Source organism: Taudactylus pleione, unplaced genomic scaffold, assembly GCF_031769625.1.
Source record: "Taudactylus pleione unplaced genomic scaffold, aTauple2 ptg000130l, whole genome shotgun sequence".
NCBI classification, from domain to species: domain Eukaryota; kingdom Metazoa; phylum Chordata; class Amphibia; order Anura; family Myobatrachidae; genus Taudactylus; species Taudactylus pleione.
Window position 1 is genome coordinate 167,501 of NW_028284532.1, and position 21,918 is coordinate 189,418.

General features: G+C 46.9%; 1 protein-coding gene across 7 annotated transcripts in view; it reads left to right on the forward strand.

Moving 5' to 3' along the window:
* Nucleotides 1–779: 779 nt before the first annotated feature.
* Nucleotides 780–21,918, forward strand: part of ANKRD52 (ankyrin repeat domain 52) — a 75,074-nt gene continuing 53,935 nt past the window's right edge. For all 7 annotated transcript variants that reach the window (XM_088473043.1, XM_088473041.1, XM_088473042.1 and 4 more), the window contains exons 1-2: nucleotides 780–991; nucleotides 18,987–19,073. In XM_088473043.1, the coding sequence (XP_088329169.1) occupies nucleotides 965–991; nucleotides 18,987–19,073 (114 nt within the window). In that variant the 5' untranslated portion in view covers nucleotides 780–964. The remainder of the gene's footprint in view (nucleotides 992–18,986; nucleotides 19,074–21,918) is intronic.

A 21,918-nucleotide genomic window follows, 5' to 3' on the forward strand; every position in this document is an offset into this window, starting at 1 on the left:
CCTGCAGCCCTGCAGCCGGCAGCAGCCCCAGCAGGGACAGCGCTGTCCCTGCTGTGGGGATAGGCTAGCGCCATGCTGTAGCTGTCGATAACTACAGCCGGCCGAACGGTCATGCGGTATGCCCGTTTGTACATGGCCCTGCCGCTCGGCGCTGCTATGCGCCCCTGTCATTTACCGCCCAGACCCCCGATCATACATCGGGGAGAAGCGGTATCAGCGCACATAATGTGCGCTGATACCGCTTCTAGGCTTCATACATCTACCCCATAATCATTAAATCGCCCCCCCTTAAAGAACAGTCTAGATCCGCCCCTGCCATGAGGCCATGGCCCTTTTTCAGGTACTCTATCTAAAGTCCCTATTTAATAAATGGGGGGGGGGGGGTGCGCCAATCCTCTCTCTGGCACAGGGCATCAAAAAGTCTAGTTACGGCTCTGCTCACTGACACATTTTAAAAGATCCACAGGTGGAGGTAATTATTTCAGTTGTGATTCTGTGAGGAGACCTGGAAAATATGCACTGTTTGGGGTCCTGGGGACCGAGTTTGAGAACATGTGGTCTATTGCATAGAAAAACATGTGATATATTTCTTCTATTCATTTAAATCCGTTACTAAGTTGCAGAATGTGATAAGCGACCCACTTATTCTGAACAGAACGTGAGACTAAAACAGAAGTTCTCGCCGTTCCATCCTGTCAGTTTGTTGTGTGTATCTGCCCCGCACTTGCACCTGGATGCAGCAGGGGGCGCTGTGTGCAGTTTATGTTCCCCGTGTACGCCGCAATCAGGGCCAGCAGAAGGCGCTGTGAACACTGTCGGTAGGCGGGCCCTGGCTTCCTGCAGCAATAAGAAAAAGGATCGAGGAGGTGAGGCGCATCCTGAGCGCCCGTAGCCGCCTTCTGCAGCCCGTCCCGCGGGAGATACCGCCTCATGACGGGTTCTCCATGCTGACTGACCGCAGGACATGGGAGTCCTCGAAATCACTGACCAGGTGAGTGCAGCTGTGCGCCGCTGAGGGCGTTCGTACGGGCCGGTCCGCAGCTTGCGGCCTAGTCATCCCGCAGGCCTCCGTGTATGGCACAAGGCCCGCGCTGTGGGGAGTGAGACTGCGCCAGGCCTGCTTTATGTAACCGATGGGGAGCTAGTTCTTCCCCCTGCCTTAGCATGCAACTCCCGTGCGGACTGTGCTGAGATCCCCGCACGGCTGCAGTGGCCGGCGACGGCCCGCAGCACCTTTCCCGCTACCGATCCCCTGACCAGGCCACCGTTGCCGCGGCGCTCCAACCCCCGCCCGTGTACTAGAAACATGTTTCCGGGTGGAGGCGTCCTCCCCGGTCCTTTGCTGGGCTAGTAGCAGAGTCCGGGCTGCAGCGATGCGTGGACTGCCCCTGTCCGCCTCATTGTGCTGGTACTCCCCGCATACCTCTCACCCTCAGTCCGGCTCATAGTGCTAATTCTGCCTCATGCCTCTCTCCACGTCCGGTTCATGGTGATGATCTAACCCATATCTCTCGCCCCCTGTCCGGCTCATGGTTCTGATTCTGCCCCATACTTCTCGCCCCCTGTCCGGCTCATGGTGCTAGTACCCCCCGACCCCCTCTGCAATATATTTCACTCTTTGTGCAGATTACTCTCCCCATATCTCTCGCCCTCTGTCCAGCTCTTGGAGCTGATTCTGCCCCATATCTCTTGCCCTCTGTCCGGCTCATGGTGCTGATTCTGCCCCACACCTCTCTCCGACTGTCTGGCTCATGATGCTGATTTTTCCCCATACCAACCACCCTCAGTCCGAGTCATGGTTCTGATTCTGCCCAATACCTTCGCCCCCTGTCCGGCTCTTGGTGCTGATATTGCCCCATACCGCTTGCTCCCTCTCCGGCTCATGGTTCCGATTCTGCCCAATACCTTTGCCCTCTGTCTGGCTCATGGTACTGATTCTGTCCCATACCTCTCGCCCCCTGTCCTGCTCATGATGCTGATTCTGCCCCATACCCTTCGCTCCCCGTATTCATTTCCAAAGACTTTTCGCCGGTGCGGAAAGGCAATGCATTGGAATAGGTGGAAAAGATTCGCCTATGAAACTAGACCAAAAAAAGTGCAGAATTGGGGTTTTGGGGTGCAAAATTGCAGGAACTTTGGGGAGCTGCACCCTTGGGACAGCTCCCCAAAGGTAAACTCTTGTCAAAAAAAGTAAAAATAAAACTTAACACCCCCCAAAAAGTACTTTCATTTTGGGGGCAAAAAAGTACAAAGTCGGGGGACAAACTTAAAAACTAGCGAAATAGGCTCCAGAGGGTCCCCAAAGTATGCCCCAGGTGTTTTTAAGATTGCAGGTGGTTGCTGCAGGTGGATTTTTAAAGATTTTTAAAACTTCACATTAATAACTTTAAAATATGCTTGCACCCATTTTCATGTTCCCCAAATGTGCTGGGACTAATTATTTTCTCCCCCCCAAAAATTCTAAATGCTCTTCTTCACCACTTGTGCAATGGTCGCTAATTAGAAGCCATTGAGAGCATTTAAGTACCCCAAATACCTTCAGCAGGGCTATACAGGAGTATCCATAGTGAACCCCAATGTTAGTGCATCTTTTGGGGCTGTCAGTCTGATTTCCCCAAATCTGTCAGCACTTTTCGCCTTTTTGAGTTTCGCCGGGTCCCGCTTTCACGTCTTTTGGAATTGAACAGGGTGAAAATCAGCCGCGAGCACGTAAAGTCTTTTATCCAAAAACATGCGATGTAGGCGGAAAGTCCGGCAGGCGAAACTTAGCCGACTGTTCGCGGCTAATTGAATACGCCCCTTAAGGTGGGTACACACTATACAGATATATCTGCAGATGATGGTGGTTCGTACACACTGAACAACCATCTGTGTCTGCCCACAGGTCCTGCCGACCAGGGGGCGTGTCCCGTCCCCCTCCTTGCCACTGTGTGTGTACGGCGGTCTGCAGACGTGTCCATCGGCTGTGCAGCATAGCCAATGCGATATGTCGGTGAACGCCGACATATCGCAGGTACACACTGCCCGACGGGCAGCAGATACATTGGCTGATCAATTGATCGGCCAGTGCATCTGTCAGTGTGTACCCAACTTCAGTCTTGGTTCTCTTCAGCATTCACTTGTAAAATGGATAAAATGAAATTACAATGGCAAATATGTGATTACTCTCCATAAATTTTCATTTGCAGGCCCTGGGAAAACAATTAATCATTGAGATTGCAATATTGTTTGTAGGGTTCATGATATTTTATCCACATATGTAGAAGTGTGAATACATATGGCTCCTCCAATAAGTTCCAACAGTGTCTCTGCAATGTGTGAGTAGAGATTGGTTGTACAGGTTGAGTCTCCCATATCCAAATATTCCGAAATACGGAATATTCCGAATTACGGAATATTTTTAGTATGAGAATGTGAAACCTTTGCTTTCTGATGGTGCAATGTACACAAACTTGTTTTAAAGCACAAATTCATTAAAATTAGGGATGTGCAGGCTCGGATAGGTTCGAGTTTGCACGTGGAGTTCGGATTTTTCCCTCCAAAAAAACGGAACTCAGAACGAGGCAAAACGTCATCTTACATGGACGAACATCATCATTCCTGGTCTTTTGTCCAGGAATGATGATGTTCGTCCATGTAAGATGACGTTTTGCCTCGTTCTGAGTTCCGTTTTTTTGGAGGGAAAAATCCGAACTCCACGTGCAAACTCGAACCTATCCGAGCCTGCACATCCCTAATTAAAATACAGTATATAATAAACTTCAGGCTGTGTGTATAAGGTGTATATGAAACCTAAATTAATTTCATGTATGTACACAAACTTTTTTTGATGCTCAAAATTATAAAAAATATTGTATAAAATGACCTGCAGGCTGTGTGTATAAGGTGTATATAGAACATAAATGCATTGTGTGTTTAGTTTTGGGTCCTATACCCAAGATATTTCATTATAGTATGCAAATATTCCAAAATACGGAATAAGCCGATATCCAAAATACCCCTGGTCCCGAGCATTTTGGATATGGGAGACTCAACCTGTATTCTGTTCACCTAAATGCATGAGCAGTTTGGATAATTAGGGAAAACCCTTTCCCAACTCCGTGTGAATAGTCTCTAAAGCAGGGGTGTTCATGCAGCCCTCCAGCGGCTATGGATCTACACACACCCAGCTTGCCCTGCCACACGTTTTTAATTAGGGCATGCTAAAACTTTGGCCAGACACTGGGATTTATAGTTCCACAACAACTACAGGACCATTTTGAATACTCTTGCTCTAAATGCTCTAGTGTAGACAGCCACAAGCACATGTATGTAGAAAAATTCAGAAAAAGCTGCCGAACATTGTGTTCTCAGCATTGTAACTTAGTCAAATAGTGTCTCTCATGCAGAAAGTCACCAAGGGGCCGATTCAATGTAGTGCGGTGTTGATAGCGCCGGAAACTGAGCTCCCGGAACTATTCAACTCTGAGCTGGATCACCGTTTTAACAGTGGGGCTGCTATTAAGCAGCCCAAGCTCATTTTTATGATTTAATTTCATTTTCATTTATTCTAACTGAGCAGCAGTGTGAGACAGTCCTTTGGACGTCTGCACTGCTGCTCAATCACCCCTCTGCGGCACCGTGACACCAGACTGCTAGGTACTCCTGACGGGGCTCCAAGGGGGAACTAGCCATCAGGGCTCCTCAGTCTGCAGCCGGGACTCAAGGGGACAGGTAAGGCGGATTCCCGCAGTCAGGGGCCCGCGTCTATGCGCAGTCTTGCCTCCGGTCTCAGGAGACAGACTGGAGGCACTGATGTGGATACTGGTGCGTCTGGGACTCCACTAGACCACCAGGGCCCTACAAGCACTGGCGCAGGGCAACGATTAAAGCCAAGGGACCCGGTGGTTAATGTCGGCATAGGCGCTCTCCCTGCGGCCCCTCCCTCAGCTCAGGGCACCACTCCACTGCGGTCTTGCTGCTCCTACCTCACCCTCTGCCCCCTCTGACTCTCAACAGAAATTTTCTGCATTCAGGCCTCCGGGAACACTGGGTCCATTCTCCTTGTATAGCTCTCCCAAGGGCCAGGTTTATACAGCGCTATATCCTACCAGCCACTGCAGTCTGTTTAGTTGATTTTAGTGCCCACTGCAGTTATGTTGTATAATTTTGCATTTGTATGTGACTTGTGCTAGCGCTGCTGTCTGTTTTCCTATTACTGTCCGCTTATACCTTTCCCTTAAACTTGTTTTAAAGCACAAATTCATTAAAATTAGGGATGTGCAGGCTCGGATAGGTTCGAGTTTGCACGTGGAGTTCGGATTTTTCCCTCCAAAAAAACGGAACTCAGAACGAGGCAAAACGTCATCTTACATGGACGAACATCATCATTCCTGGTCTTTTGTCCAGGAATGATGATGTTCGTCCATGTAAGATGACGTTTTGCCTCGTTCTGAGTTCCGTTTTTTTGGAGGGAAAAATCCGAACTCCACGTGCAAACTCGAACCTATCCGAGCCTGCACATCCCTAATTAAAATACAGTATATAATAAACTTCAGGCTGTGTGTATAAGGTGTATATGAAACCTAAATTAATTTCATGTATGTACACAAACTTTTTTTGATGCTCAAAATTATAAAAAATATTGTATAAAATGACCTGCAGGCTGTGTGTATAAGGTGTATATAGAACATAAATGCATTGTGTGTTTAGTTTTGGGTCCTATACCCAAGATATTTCATTATAGTATGCAAATATTCCAAAATACGGAATAAGCCGATATCCAAAATACCCCTGGTCCCGAGCATTTTGGATATGGGAGACTCAACCTGTATTCTGTTCACCTAAATGCATGAGCAGTTTGGATAATTAGGGAAAACCCTTTCCCAACTCCGTGTGAATAGTCTCTAAAGCAGGGGTGTTCATGCAGCCCTCCAGCGGCTATGGATCTACACACACCCAGCTTGCCCTGCCACACGTTTTTAATTAGGGCATGCTAAAACTTTGGCCAGACACTGGGATTTATAGTTCCACAACAACTACAGGACCATTTTGAATACTCTTGCTCTAAATGCTCTAGTGTAGACAGCCACAAGCACATGTATGTAGAAAAATTCAGAAAAAGCTGCCGAACATTGTGTTCTCAGCATTGTAACTTAGTCAAATAGTGTCTCTCATGCAGAAAGTCACCAAGGGGCCGATTCAATGTAGTGCGGTGTTGATAGCGCCGGAAACTGAGCTCCCGGAACTATTCAATTCAGCCGCCGTTAAGTTCAACTAGTCTGATTTAAGTCGGAGAATACCAGTTCTCGTGACTTCACATGGGCGTTTAGCTGCGGGAACCGGCATGCTCTGACTAAAGTGCCGGCAACGAGGCTGTTAGTGCCGCGCTAAGCCGGAAACCAGCCTCGCGACCGGCACTTTCGTTGGATTCCTCCACGCACCCTCAGGGGGTGGGAAAAGAAAACCTTTAGTCGCCCTAACAGTGCACTGAATTAAATAGCTCCTCGAGCTCTCTCCGAGTGCTATAAACAGTGCGCTTAATTGAATTGGTGCCCAAATTAGGTCACTAGGTAGAGGCACAGCCTGATATAGTAGATGCCTGTAATATCTCAGCATTTTGCAGGGCTCTGGTTTAAAAACGATCACAAATGGCAAAAGTAGCCGCTCATAACTTTTAAAATGTCCTTCAATAAATGTAAGCAGTGCAAACGTATAATGGTTTCAATGAGAGAAAAAAGTCACAGCTAGTTACTGTGGCATTTTCATTTTCTTCAGAAGTAATAGAGGACGCTTGGGTAATCAAACCCATACCAGTCATTCCAATGTATGCAAATAATAACCCTTTAACATTATCTATATATCTGTTCAGATCTCTAGATATAATCAGATGTATATTTCTATAATAGTAAATATGATAAACAGGAGGGTGTGAGGAGAACTCATTTAGTAAACCTAACAGCACGCTGAATTGAATAGCTCTGGGAGCTCCCCCCTGGCGCTCGCTGAATTGATTCGCCCCCTTTTATTGAGTTATTGTACTGGGCTCAATTCAATTTAGCGCGTTGCTGACTAGCCCCGTGAGGGAGCTCCTGGAGCGATTCACTTCACCGTGCTGTTTGCTCCGACATTTGCCAGGTAAGGCGTAGAATGCTAGTTCTCGCAACTTCACATGGTGTTTAGTTGCGGGAAGTGGCATTTTCCAGCTAAAATGCCGGCTAGCGCCGCACTAAGCAGGAAACCAGCCATGCGGACGGGACTTAAATCGTTTATCTCCTCCTTTAGTCGGACCAAACAGCGCGGACAATTGAATCGCTCCGGGAGCTCCCTCCCGGGGCTATTCAGCATCACACTGAATTAATTGGCAGGTTCTGGAACAGGGGGCAGGTCTAGTATTATCGCAGTAAATGAAATGCCTGTGAAATCATCTTTCTTCTTCAGGGTCCACAGAGAGACAATAGGGTTTAGGTGGGACTTGGAGGACCGGACACCAACAGCAAAGCTTTTCAATCCCATGCTGCTCTGGTCCTGCCCCCTATACCCCGCCCACAACCTGAGGGCAACTCTGAGCTGGATCACCGTTTTAACAGTGGGGCTGCTATTAAGCAGCCCAAGCTCATTTTTATGATTTAATTTCATTTTCATTTATTCTAACTGAGCAGCAGTGTGAGACAGTCCTTTGGACGTCTGCACTGCTGCTCAATCACCCCTCTGCGGCACCGTGACACCAGACTGCTAGGTACTCCTGACGGGGCTCCAAGGGGGAACTAGCCATCAGGGCTCCTCAGTCTGCAGCCGGGACTCAAGGGGACAGGTAAGGCGGATTCCCGCAGTCAGGGGCCCGCGTCTATGCGCAGTCTTGCCTCCGGTCTCAGGAGACAGACTGGAGGCACTGATGTGGATACTGGTGCGTCTGGGACTCCACTAGACCACCAGGGCCCTACAAGCACTGGCGCAGGGCAACGATTAAAGCCAAGGGACCCGGTGGTTAATGTCGGCATAGGCGCTCTCCCTGCGGCCCCTCCCTCAGCTCAGGGCACCACTCCACTGCGGTCTTGCTGCTCCTACCTCACCCTCTGCCCCCTCTGACTCTCAACAGAAATTTTCTGCATTCAGGCCTCCGGGAACACTGGGTCCATTCTCCTTGTATAGCTCTCCCAAGGGCCAGGTTTATACAGCGCTATATCCTACCAGCCACTGCAGTCTGTTTAGTTGATTTTAGTGCCCACTGCAGTTATGTTGTATAATTTTGCATTTGTATGTGACTTGTGCTAGCGCTGCTGTCTGTTTTCCTATTACTGTCCGCTTATACCTTTCCCTTTATTCTACTATAACCCTGGCATACTAAGGTATATGGGGTTCATTGTACCTCACTTATATTTTTGAGGGCTATCACATACTATTTATTGCTGTTGCGCACTACACTGTGCCATATTATACATACATCTGGGTTGTTCACTGCACTGTCAGATTGTGTTACATTGTTCTTTCAGCTATGTCTGGCAGAGGCAAGAATAACAAGCAGCCTGCTGCTCCCACTTTGTCTTGTAAGTTCTGCTCAGCAGGCTTTGCTTCAGAGGACCTCATTCAGGATGGTCTTTGGGCATCTTGTTATACTGCCTTGGGCCCATCAGCCCCGGTGTCATCTCCTCAGGACCCACCCTGTTATACTTTTTCACAGGTGCTGGCAAAAATTGCAGACCACCTAGCGGTCCCTGTGGTAACTCCCCCTATGGGATGGCCACAGCAGGTACTCCCTGAAAATGCTTTGCCTTTCCCATGGGTAGGTGTACTTTCTACCTCAATGCAGAGTTTGGAAGATACCTCTACAGCCTTTCAGCAAATGCTGCAAAAGGAGAGACTCTTACCTAGTAAACCAACTAAGCGTGCTGTGTTATATTCCCAGTCCACCCAGCTATCAGATTCTGAAGTATCATCTGGGGAGGCGCAGAAGACGCAGATCTGTCTCACTCTGACTCCCCCTCGTGAGACGAGGAACCCCTCTAAATTGAATATACCTGCACTTGTGAGAGCTGTAAAATCTATTCTCCAAATAGAAGAGACAGAGCCCGCTCCTAAGACAAAGGAGCCCCTCTTTAAATGACAAAAGGTAGTTTTACCAGCGTTTTCTCACTCTGATCAGCTATCTGATCATATGAGTGAGGCATGGAATGTTCCCAGTAAAAGATTTTGGCTGCCTAAATGTTTAGGTTTCTTTTACCCTCTTCCCGCTACTGATTGCACTAAATGGGGAAGTTCCCCCCAAAGTGGATTCCTATGTGACACGTCTGGTTAAGAATGCTACCCTACCTATCCATACTGCAACCTCCTTAAAGGAGACTAAGGATAGAAGGATTGAAGCTTGTCTGAAATCTATATACTCTTACAGGAGCTATTACTCGTCCTTCCAGGGCTACGGCCTGGGTGGCCAGAGGCCCTAGAAGAGACATTTAATTCTGATGCTTTGAGGGAACAGCTGTCCTACATATCTCACATTAGAGATGCAGTCTCCTATTTGGGTAAAGCAGCTCTGGATACGACTCTTCTAGCTTCCAAGGCATCTGCCACTTCTGTGGTAGCCCGCCGTATTGTTTGGCTCCGCTCATGGAAGGCAGATTCGGATTCTAAAAAGGCATTGGAGTCTGCCTTATTCTGGGGATATCCTGTTTGGCCCAGAATTAGACAAAATTGTGACTACCTTGGCAGCTTTCAAGATGGCGTTCCTGCCCTCTGCGTATAATGCGAGTCTCGGATGTCATCCTTTTGGTCCTTTCGTCCTCAAGGAAAAGCTAAAGATCAGGCCTTTCCAATGCATCAGGCATCAACTAAGGCCTCCAAGCCTAGGACCAAATAGACCTGAACGACTAGACGTCCACCTACCAAATCTGAGGACAAGCCTTCAGCCTGATGCGGAGAGCCTCTCCCTGGGCCTCCCAGGGTGGGAGACCGATTTCTTCAATTCGCCCAGTGCTGGCGTCAACCACATCAGACGCCTGGGTAAGAGAAGTGTTCTCCCACGGATATGCCCTCTCCTTCCTGGGGTAACCCCCCCAGCAGTTATTTTGCACAGGACCTCCATTGGACCCAAGCAAGGCCCTGCTGCTCCAAAAGGCCATTGTCCTTACTGCTCTCAGGAGTAATAATTCTGGTCCCCTCCTCACAGCGAGAGAATGGCTATTATTTTACCCTTTTCTTAGTTCAGAAGCCCAATGGGTATCATCTGCCTATCCTCAAGTCTCTGAACAAGTTTATCAGAGTGCCTAGGCTCCATTAAGGAAACCCTCCGGTCTATTATCCTGGTTATGGAGCCTGGGGACTTTGTGGTGTCTCTGGACATTCAGGACCCTTACCTATAGCGCCTTCTCATCAACAATATCTCCGGTATGCTATACTACAGCAACATTACCAATTTCAGGCTCTGCCTTTCAACGGCTCCTCTGGTCTTTACAAAGATCATGACAGTTATGGCGGCCTATCTCCCTTGTCAAGGGATCAGACTGCTCCCATACTTAGACAATCTTTTGCTGTTGGCCAGCGCCCCAGAAATTCTTCACCGCCATCTGCAGGTAACCATTGCCTTTCTACAAACGCACGGTTGGCTGATCAACTGGAATAAGTCTTCCTTGACACCTTCTCAAAGAATGGTACATCTGGGATCCCTCCTGGACTCTCAGGTTCATAGAATCTTCCTAACAGCAGATGAAATCTCGGTATTACAGCACCGGGTGCACAAACTACTACACAGTCACCGAGTTTCAATTCTCTTTGCAATGCAGACCCTGGGATCCATGGTGTCCACCTTCGACATGGTGGAGTTTGCTCAGTTTCACTCCAGGCCCCTACAACACCTGATCCTCTCCAGGTGGAAGGGCTGCCCCATCTGCTCAGACACCAGACGATGGGCTTGTCCTCGGAGATTCGCCTGTCCCTAGCCTTGTGGCTAGAGACGCCCAACTTAGATAAGGGATGCCCTTTTTGGATATCGATCTGGGCACTCCTCACCGCAGATGCAAGCCTCCGCGGGTGGGATGCAGTGACCGGCCAGCACTCCTTCCAGGGCCACTCCTTCCAGGGCCGCTGAACTCCAGCCAAGTCTGTCTTGCCAATCAACGTCCTGGAATTCCGAGCCATCTATAGAGCTCTCACTCTGGCTCAGGATATTCTTCAGGGCAGGCCAGTACAAGAACAGTTTGACAACATCACAGCAGTGGCCTACCTTAATCACCAAGGAGGCACTCTTAAGTCGGACAGCAATGGCAGAAGTGTCCCGCATTCTCACATGGGCCGAACGCCATCTCCGCAGTGTTCATCCCAAGAATTCTCAATTGGGAAGCGGATTTCCTCAGCCGTCACGACGTGCATGCAGGAGAGTGGTCTCTACATCCAGAAGTCTTTCAACTCCTGGTGGACAAATGTGATCTACCGTATCTGGACCTCATGGCCTCAAGACACAACCACAAACTTCCAGTGTATGGAGCCAGGACAAGGGGTTCCAACGCGACCTTCATGGATGCATTATCTGTGAAGTGGACCTTCCATTTGGCGTACCTCTTCCCTCCAATATCCCTTCTTCCTCGGGTTCTTTGGAAATTCAAACCGGAAGTGGGCACAGTTCTGTTGGTCGCTTCGGCTTGGCCCAGACGCCATTGGTACTCCGACCTTCAAAGTCTCTCCATAGACGTTCCTCTTCAACTTTCTCTACGACTAGACCTGTTGTCTCAGGGTCCCTATCTACATCCGGACCTGACCCGTCTGTCTTTAACGGCTTGGTTCTTGAGACATCCTACCTACGGGATTTTCTAGCTCTGTGGTCCAGACCATGCTCAGAGCACATAAACCGGCCTTGGCTAGAATTTATCACCGGATATGACATACATATTTTCAGTGGTGTGCTCCTAAAAACTGACCTTCAAGGTTTCTAGAATACTTGCCTTACTCCAGGCTGGACTGGACGTTTGATTCCACCTAGCATCTCTGAAAGTGCACGTCTCTGCTCTCTCCATCATGAATCTTTCAATGCAGAGTTGCTCCTTCACCAGATGTTCACACTTATCTGCAAGGTGTTCTATGTATACAACCCCCTTTGTCCCTCCTGTTTGCTCCGTGGGATTTGTCAGTGTTTCTCCACTCTCTTCAGGAACCTCCATTCAAACCCCTGGAGTCAGTAGATGTTAAGTGGCTCACTGCAAAGACCGTTTCTTCTGGCTATAGCATCTGCCCCTAGGGTATCAGATTTAGAGGCACTTTCATCAGGACAGGGCTGTACTTAGAACACGCCCTGGCTTCCTTCCCAAGGTGGTTTCTCGTTTCCGTCTTAATGGGGAAATTGTGGTTCCGGCCTTTCAGTAGCCAGACCTCTTGGCAGGTGAGACCGTGCTCTGAAGATCTGCGTTGACTGTACTAGTTCCATCAGGAAATTTGACTCCCTCTTCATGCTCTATGGATTCCATAAGAAGGGATGGCCAGCTAACAAACAGACTCTGGCCAGATGGATTCGCATGACTAAGTCTCACAGGATTACACAGAGACTGGCCTTCATGTGTCAGCTTCAGAATCTGCTCGCTCTGTGGGTCCCTCGTGGGCAGCCCGATGCGGCTCCTCTGCTGAACAGCTTTGCAAGGCAGCCAGCCAACTGGTCTTCTGTCCACACCTTTCTTAGGTTCTATGCCTTTGATACATTTGCCCCTAAGGATTCTTCCTTCGGGCGCCTGGTTCTCCTCTCAGGAGCGTCCCCGCCCTTGGACAGCTGCTTTGGTCCATCCCCATTGTCTCCCTGTGGAGCCCTATGGACCCTGAAAAAGAACAGGAGAGTTATGGTAAAACCTACCCTTGTTAACTTTCTTCAAAATCCATAGGACCCACAGGGCACCCACCCTGACGCACCTGGCTTCTATGGGTTTATTCTCTTGGTCACTTGTTTCCTTCTCTGTGTGTGTGGGGTATAGGGGGGAAGGACCAGAGCATCCTGGGATTGAAAAGCTTTGTTGTTGGTGTCTGGTCCTCCAAGTCCCACCTACACCCCATTGTCTCACTGTGGATTTTTTTCTTGCCATGCTTTGGACACTTGGGGGCCGTTTCAATTCAGTGCACTGTTGATGACACCGGGAGGGAGCTCCTGGAGCTATCCAATTCAGCACGCTGTTAGGACAACTGGTCTGAGAAATCCAACTAAAGAGCCGGCCACGAGGATGTTTTCTGGCTTAGCGCGGCACTAAGAGCCTCGCGGCTGGTACTTTAGTCACGAGAACCAGCATTCATTCTCAGCCTTAACACCCAGGTTAAGTTGCGAGAACCGACGTTCTCCAACTTAAGTGATTGTAGTCGGAGTAAACTACGAGGATAATTGAATATCTCCGGAACCAACTTCCGGCATTATTCACCTTGCTCTTAATTGAATCTCCCCCTTGAAGTTTGTTTGAAGCTGCCCTGCTGTCACTGCTTTCCAATGCATTATTTTTAATTTCACTTTGGCTTAAACAACATTAAGTACTTATAACTAAGTCTTGACAAATTAAATTTAGTGAAATGCACTTGTTTGGAGTGGGATTTGCAGGTACTCAACCCTGGTCTATGTTGTAAGCTGAAGACAACCGTGAGTTAAGTTATATGTGCATCTTTTTTGGTTTGCTTCTAACAGGCTCTTCTACCCTTTTTGGTCTTTTTATGTACTGTTTTTTTGTTTGCCCATCTTTTGTTCTCACAGTGAAGCCACGGACCGAGAAAGCCCTGTATTTATCCTATATATTGGCCTACTTATAAAAATTTGATATATATATATATATATATATATATATATATATATATTCCACAAAAAAGTATGAGGGTTGAGGGGACTTCAGTGGACTACTGTCCTAACTCCCATCTGTGTTGCTTCAATGATTATTTATCAGACTCCTCCCACATTATAGGGAATGGAAGCCCTGTGAAGATAGGAGTTGAGATGCAACCAGGATTAATTGCGGCATGAAGGGCTTGCAGAGGACAGCTACTTAGAGCATAGAATCACATGGTGACTTATAGTATTGTCGTTATTGGAATAATAGCCTAAATGTGTGTATCCACTAGGTTATTAAAATGAGCGATTGAATGATTAAGACATTGTTAAAGTTCACAAATCGTGCATTAAACTGTCAAGCGACCAGCGTGCGTGCTCCCGCTGTTTGTTTTTGAGATCTATCATCGCCTGAACATGCAGGCCAATCTGCCGATAACGACAGGCTGTGCGTGTTCGGGGATGAGGCAGGGTGCCTGCACTGAACGACATATCGTTCACTGTAGGCATATTATCCACTGTACAGGATGGAGAACAATTGCACGATTACAATGTTGTAATCGTGCAGTCGTTCCACTCTCGTGTAGTGGATTTGCACCTTTAGAGGCCTAAAAGACTGGTCACTCGTACCTCCTCTGCAAGGCATCTTCAGATGCTAGTGTTCACTCTAGGTCTGCCGGCAGGCAGGGTGCCGTACCTAGAGCAAGGGCACTTCTGCGCGCGCCCACAATGGGGGCGTGGCCAATTAAAAGGGGACGTGGCTCTGACTTGTCCCCTTTTCGTCACTCTTGGGGGCGTGCCCGGAACTTGCAGACTTGCCGGGCAGCCCCAAAGCGCCGTGCTCACTGTGAATGGATGCCGGGCACATGCGCCCGTCATCCATTCACCGGCGGTGACCACTGTTCTGCCGTTTTCCCCACCTGAGGGACACTGGCCTGCGGGTGGAGGACAAAACCTGCAGGCTGTTTCAGCGGGGGGCGGCGCCCTGCTGAAACAGCCTAGCGGGAACGCTAGATGCATCTCTTTCTGGACTATAATTTCTACATTAGTTACCAATTTGGTCAATTACGCCCTGTAATTACCCTGGCATTCTCTTCAGATGTTATATACAAAATTTGCTTCTCCATTCTTAAGCCGCGTATTCACTAGACGATGTAATGAACAATATTGTAATCGTTCATTATGTTGTGTAGTGGACATCGAGCCAACCCGGAATGATATATCATTCAGTGGCGGCACCCTCCCTCATCCCCGAACCTGCACAACCTGACGATATCAGACACTTGATCCCAGCACTGCTTTCCACAGCAATAGCCAATAAGAGTCTGACTCTCATTGGCTGCTCTAACAGACAGCGTTGTGCCTGTTACTGCAGGGGGACGCGCTGTGCTGCAGCCAGCTGTCAGGGATTGGCCACAGCATAGTGCGTCCCCGGGGACCCGGTAACTTTAAAAAAGTGAGTCCCCAGTGCCCGACATTGGGTAAAATATGTGCTATAGCGCGTATTTGCGAACACTGATATAGATTGTAAGCTCCACTGGGGTAGGGACCGATGTGATTGACCAAATACTCTCTGTAAAGCACTGCGGAATGTGTGCACTATATAAATAACTATTAATACAATAATAATATTGGTGTACCCCTAACTCCTACTCCATATGAATAGCTGACCTTAAATTGCCGCTCTGCACTTTGACATTCCACCACCATCGGGCAGACCTGACATTCAAAGCTTCCATCCTCAATTGGTGCTTTCAGCTGAGTGAGAAATGTTTCCAGTCATACAATGTTACTCATGCATGCTAGAGGAAAAGATCAACATTACCATGGCAATATCATGAAAGCAATGACCTAAAACAAATCCATGTGTTGGACAATTATAAAAATCTTTAATTAAATTTTTTCATTGGCTTGCTTCTCCAGTCTTCTGTTAATAGTCATGTCACTAACATGGCAACCTCAGTTACGTGATATAGTGAGCAGTGAGGCTTTGACATGTTCTTCTGAGTTTTGTCTGCATTGCAATGTAAAATAGTCTCCCTGTGGTTGCACATAACTTGCTTAGAGGTGTGACTGGTACCATACAAGTCTACCATCCAGAGAGCTTTTAAAAAGGAAATAAGTTTGTAGGTCCACTAAGTATATTAATCCAAAAAAACACCTACTGTATGTGTGAGAGAGCTGCTCTAGGGGAATTATTAAAACAGATGCCCACAGATAATGTTCTTGGCTATGAATGAACTTAGGGACATATTCAATTAGGTGCGAGAATAGCAAAAATACCATACTTGTGTGTTTTTTGTTTTTTTATTATTATTCCATTAGGTGCAGGTTTTTCATTTCCTGAGCAGCAGGAGGCTTTTTTTTTTTTCTTGCAGCCCCAAAGCACAACTGTGGTCTGGAATTGCTCTGGGACCCCTGCGGCACCCCAAATCGCCCCCCACCCCTCCAACCACCACCACCTTCTGACTAAGCATTTGGAAGTTTCCAATCCGCTCAATCAGTAATTACTCATTTTCTGAAGCTGCGTTGTCTTCGTCCAGCGTCTGGGTCCAGTCTTCTGCAGCAGTTTTGTGTGTGTTTGTGTGAGCCCCCTCTTCTCCCAGCAGACCCCTCCCCAATGCAAAGATGGGAGATGACCAGAAGCCGCGGAGACCACCGGACTTAAGTATATATATTTTTTTTTTTCGGGACGCAGGGTTTATTAAGCAGAAAACCCTGCGTGCATATATATATATTTTTAATTTGATACCGTGGTTATCGGGAGTACGCATTCCCGCTGCAATCACACACACACACTTCTCCCCAGAATGTTTTTGTATCCGGGTGGGGGCCATCCCAATTATGCGCACGCCGGGAAAAGGGGTATCCCATACCATTCCAGCCCAACAGGTCTCAGGATGCTCCCCCACTGGCTCTCAGTCAAAAGTGCCCTTTATACAGTGCCCCTGTAGTTTTCCCCTCTATGTAGTGTCCCCTGTAGTTTTCACCTTTATACAGTGTCCCCTTTAGTTTTCACCTTTATTGATTGCCCCCTGTAGTTTTGCTTTGCTCTTATGCAGTGCCCCAAGTTGAAATAGTGCCCCTATGCAATGCCTTCAGGCTGGTCCCTTATGCCGTGCACCCAGGCTGAAGTAGTGCCCCTATGCAATGCCACCAGGCTGGCCCCTTATGCCGTGCCCCCAGGCTTAAATAGTGCCCCTTATGCAGTGCCACCTGACTGGCCCCTTATGCCAGCCTGGCTTAAATGGTGCCCCCAGACTGGTCTCAGCCCAGAACTCACCTTAACATGCTCGGCGCTTGCGCTCCCACTCCCGTTGCCTCGCTCTGACTGGATCTGATAGATCCAGCAAGCGTGCAGGGCAGGCTGCTCACGTCGCGGGTGATGTCGTCATGTCACCCTCGCAATCACTGGGATTGCTTGCCTCTGAAGCGATCGGAGGCTTCTTTATCTGCAGATATATCTGTATAGTGTGTACCCACTATTACTCATTTTTGTCCTAACAATAGAAATTTTGTTATTTAACTACTTTTCTGGTTAATGTCACAATAAAGACACTTATGTACTGAAAGGCAAACTAACCTATTCGATTGTAAGTGTAGGCTATGTAACACGTATGTGTTTGTGCATGTTTAATTTGAGATTACTTGAGGATGGAACTGAGCAACCCAGCTCTAAACAAATTCTGCAGAACTAGCAAGCTGAAGGAAACCTGTTTTTATGTAAATCCCCTCATCTTAAGGCTCTGCTAGGTTTCAGCATTGTATTACTTTGGTTACAGTGGGTGTAAAAAATTCATAACGTCAAAACAAATGGATGCAGTGAATTAGGTCGACATTCATAATGTCAACAGTTATGAAGTCGAACTGTTGAAATGTCAACATCTGAACTGTGTACATGTGAATTGCAACATTCACAGAATGTGGACATTCGGTTTAGGGATAGAGCCAGTGCACTCACCAGAATGTTGCTCTGTCCGATGACTCTGCCGAAACTGAAAGGTAGGTCACCGCTAGACCACCAGGGATGAGATGTCCACATTCTATCATGCCGACATTACATCAGTGTCTACATAATGAATGTAGACATTTCATACCAAACCGAAATCAAATCTTACATAAAAAAAATTAGGACAACAAATAAATAGTTATTTATAAATCAGAGCAATTACTAAAGCCTTTGATGGCGCTAGAAGAAACATGATACTGGTGTAGCTGAGACCTGAGAAGATAATGGAATTGTGAGTGAAGATTATTGTTGAGAGCTGGGTGGTGGTGAGTTAGGAGCAGGCCAATTTGTAGGGTAACAGGCATGGTTACAGGGAACACACTTTGTATCACCACCAGGCAGGTTTAGTCATTGGCTTAGCTCTAGCAAGTAGAGACATGTGGCAATAAGGCAGCACCAGCACAGTCCCTAGGCATCTCTTCATGTGTGTACCATACGAGAGCGGATGCCTCCATCATGTCCTAGACCGTGGGCATTCCTGGGAGGTCGTCCGTACTGTGCGGAAAATAAGGTCATCTTAGACATGTTATGGAAGTGTCGGTGAACGTGGCTGCGCTCAGTTGTAGAGCCGTAGCCACTGAGACCATGTTTATATGCAGTTGAGACGGAGATGCTGTCTGCCATAGACTGGTGCAAGGATTGGTGGTTCACTGGTTCGTGGATTGTTCAAAACCACCAATGGAATTGCACTGTCCAGGGGTATTGAAAGTGGGCATCTGAGGGCTTGCTTGATTGTACACAAGTGGTAGGCTGAAACTAGCATTTACATATTACCGCTGCTGCAACTCCACAAAAGTTGCCGATGCGACTGCAGTAGTGTGCATCTTTGAATCTGGTCCATTGTGTCCAGGACACGAGGAGCATCTGCTTGCAGGATCCGCACCTAATAGGCTGACTGCATGAAATTACCTTTGAAAGACTGAGATGTTATTGGTCAGTTTTTGAAGCTTGCATGTATGTGAAAGCAGCCTAAAGATTGGTGGTTGTGTTGCACCCTAATGGACACCATACCTGACCAGTGCCTCTAAATTGTTACCCAAACTATTGTACTGTGAAAATATTCTCTCGCTTTAATAATAAGTTTGGCAAGATGGTTTTAGATGGAGGTAAAGGGGGGGTTATGGGACTAAAACAAAGCATTGACACATTAATATATTAAACTATTAATGCATTTCTTTAACCGTGAAAAAGAAGAGTAAACTGTGGTCATAAATATTTCCTCTCTAGCATCCACTGGTCCAAGCAATATTCAATCGCAACATAGAAGAAATACAACAGTTACTGTCAAGCCAGAAGGAAAATGTCAACGTTTTGGTGAGTGTCGCAGTGTGTGCCATCAGTCAGTGTTCTGTTTGGTTATTCAAATTTGTGAGAAACCTTTTTTCTTCCTTAATGCTTCCTTCCACTGCTCCGTATTTAAAATCCTGATTACAATAAACAAAAGGCCTTGTTCACACAAACATGGGGTTTAGATAAATGGATAAGAACAAAAAACATATTTTTAATGCGTTGTGCTTTTGTCAACACAGTCTCTTACTTGAGTACTCATTTATGTATGCAATGCATTTTTAATTATTGTATTTTAATATCCATTTTCACTTTGCACTTGTGCCCAAACATGCATGTAAAATGCTTGCTGCTCATACAACTTGGCTGGCTACCATTACTACTGGTGCTGCAAAGTTTCCTACACGAAAGCCACAACTGGTCTGGTTACACTATAACAGAAATTTGCAGTGTGGCATCCTCTTGTTATATTGGGATATAGGCCCTCATTCAGAGGCGGTCGGAGGATGCAAGCGGTTGCTCAGAAACTGGGCGGCCGCTTGCATCCTGACCGCCCGCCTCTGTTTCGGTCGTTAGGCTGTGGGTTTACACCCACAGCTCTTAACGACCGCTAGGGTGATGGTCGCGATGGTCATAGACCATCGCGACTTACGACAAGACCCTAGGGTAGGGTCTCGCTTGTTGTAAGCCCCGGAGAGCTTCTGGCTCTGTCAGAGCCGGAAGCTCTCCACTGACATCACTAGTGATGTCAGTGGGGCCTCCCCCCAAACGGCACTCCGTTTGGGCTACCACCCCCCCAGCCCGCCTTCCAAACGGGGCGAGCTGTCAATCAACATCGACAGCTCGCCCCCTTTGGAAAGAGACCCGCTACGACCGGCGCTCTCGGTCGTAGCGGGTCTCACGCATGTGCACGAAGGAGCCGGCTCCCTCGTGCGCATGCGCACTGGACAACCATCGAGGCGGTCGTAGACCGTACGGCCGCCTCTGAATGAAGCCCATAGTCCCTGCCTGAGGGGGGGAAAAAAAGATAGGCCCCCTCCCTCTCACTAGAAAAAAGTAGTCTACAGCCGATGGCACTGGGGCTTTTCTCACCACCACTGGCTGATCAGAAAACAATGACGGGGAATAGCATTTTAAAATGTACCACTACTGGTCCTTGCAATCCCTGGCAGCCATAATGTGGTTTGGTTGTGCTGGCGCTAGTAGAATTACAAATGCCGGTATACCCTTGACTGCAATACCACATAAGAACATACTGTGTGTTTGTATGTGCATACATTCAGGGGCATATTTAAATGTGTGTATTTTTTTGTTTCCTGCGGCGCAAGGTTTTTCTTGCAATGGTTTTCTTATTCAATTGGCTGTGAGAAATTCAACCACAGTGATTTCTATATAGATTAACGCTGCTTTTTCCTCACCGCTTCAGAGCAGGTGCTAAATTGGGAAAATCTCCATTTTAAGGTAAAAATGTCAGGGCTTGGTTCAGAACCTCTGGAACCCCCTTTCCCCAATGACTAATTGGGCAATTGGAAGTTTTCAGTTAGCTTAATTGGTCCAATAGTTACACGGTATTGGAGGCGAAAGTGGCCTCAAATTAGCCCAAACTTATTTTTTCTTCTTTTTATTTTATGCACCCCACATTTAAATAGAGCACTTATTTAAATGAACAAAAATAGCTTTGTATAATTTTTCAAAACTTTTAGTTGACCTCAAATTACCCCAAAATCTACTTTTTTTTAAATTTATTTATTTATTTTTTTCCCAACACTTCCATTTAATTCCCATTTAGTTAAACAATTTTTTCTTATATGCTAAAATCAGTAGTTAAAAATTTTTAAGCTCATTTTTCTTTCTTCTTTGAAATGGTAAATAACATCTATACTGTTACTTACTTTTTTTTGGAGGGGGGGGGGGCTGAACAGACTGATTTTCACATGTTTTAAAAAAAACAATAAAATAGATTTTAATTACGTTTTTGTGGGAGAAAGTACCGCAACCAATTTAATCGGGAGTTTGATGAAAAATTGGTTGCGATAGCCGCAGTAATTTTGCCCGCAGTAATTCCATATGCACCTCAGTGGCCACTTCATTAAGTACACATTTCTAGCACTGGTTAGGATCCCTTTGCCCTAGAACAACCTGAATTATTTTTGGCATGGATCGAATAAGGTGCTAGAAAAAAGTTATTGCAGGTTTGTCAGCTGCACATTTATGCTGCTAATCTACCATTCCACCATATAGAAAAAGAGAATTTGACGGCAGATAAGAACCACTTTGCCCATCTAGTCTGCCCCATTTTTAAACATATTATTACCTCAACCCTTATTGATCCTTACTTCTGAAGGATATCCTTATGTCTATCCCATGCATGTTTAAATTGCTCTACTGTCTTAGCCTCTACCACCTCTGATGGGAGGCTATTCCACTTGTCCACTACCCTTTCTGTGAAGTAATTTTTCCTCAAATTTCCCCTGAACCTACCACCCTCGAGATTTAGAACATGTCCTCTTGTTCTAATACTTACTTCTTTCTTCCTTTTTTTTTTTTTTTTTTTTTAAATTTAGTTTATATATGAAAATGTTTTGGTTTCCATAACAAAACACAAAAACATAATCCCACCCCCAATAAACCTTGAAATAAAAAAAATAAAATAAAAAAAAAATTTGCATTCTACATCCATTATCGTATAATCTCCTGAGAATAAATATCTGCGCAATACCTCTGAACCATAGAAAACAGCGGAAGAACTACAAATATAGATGCAGAATGCCAAATCATCATCATTGTGCCGCCCCGCCGGGTGCCAATCCATCAGCGTCTGAATTCTCTCCCCCCCCCCCCCCCCCCCCCCAGGCAACATAGTGGGAAAAAG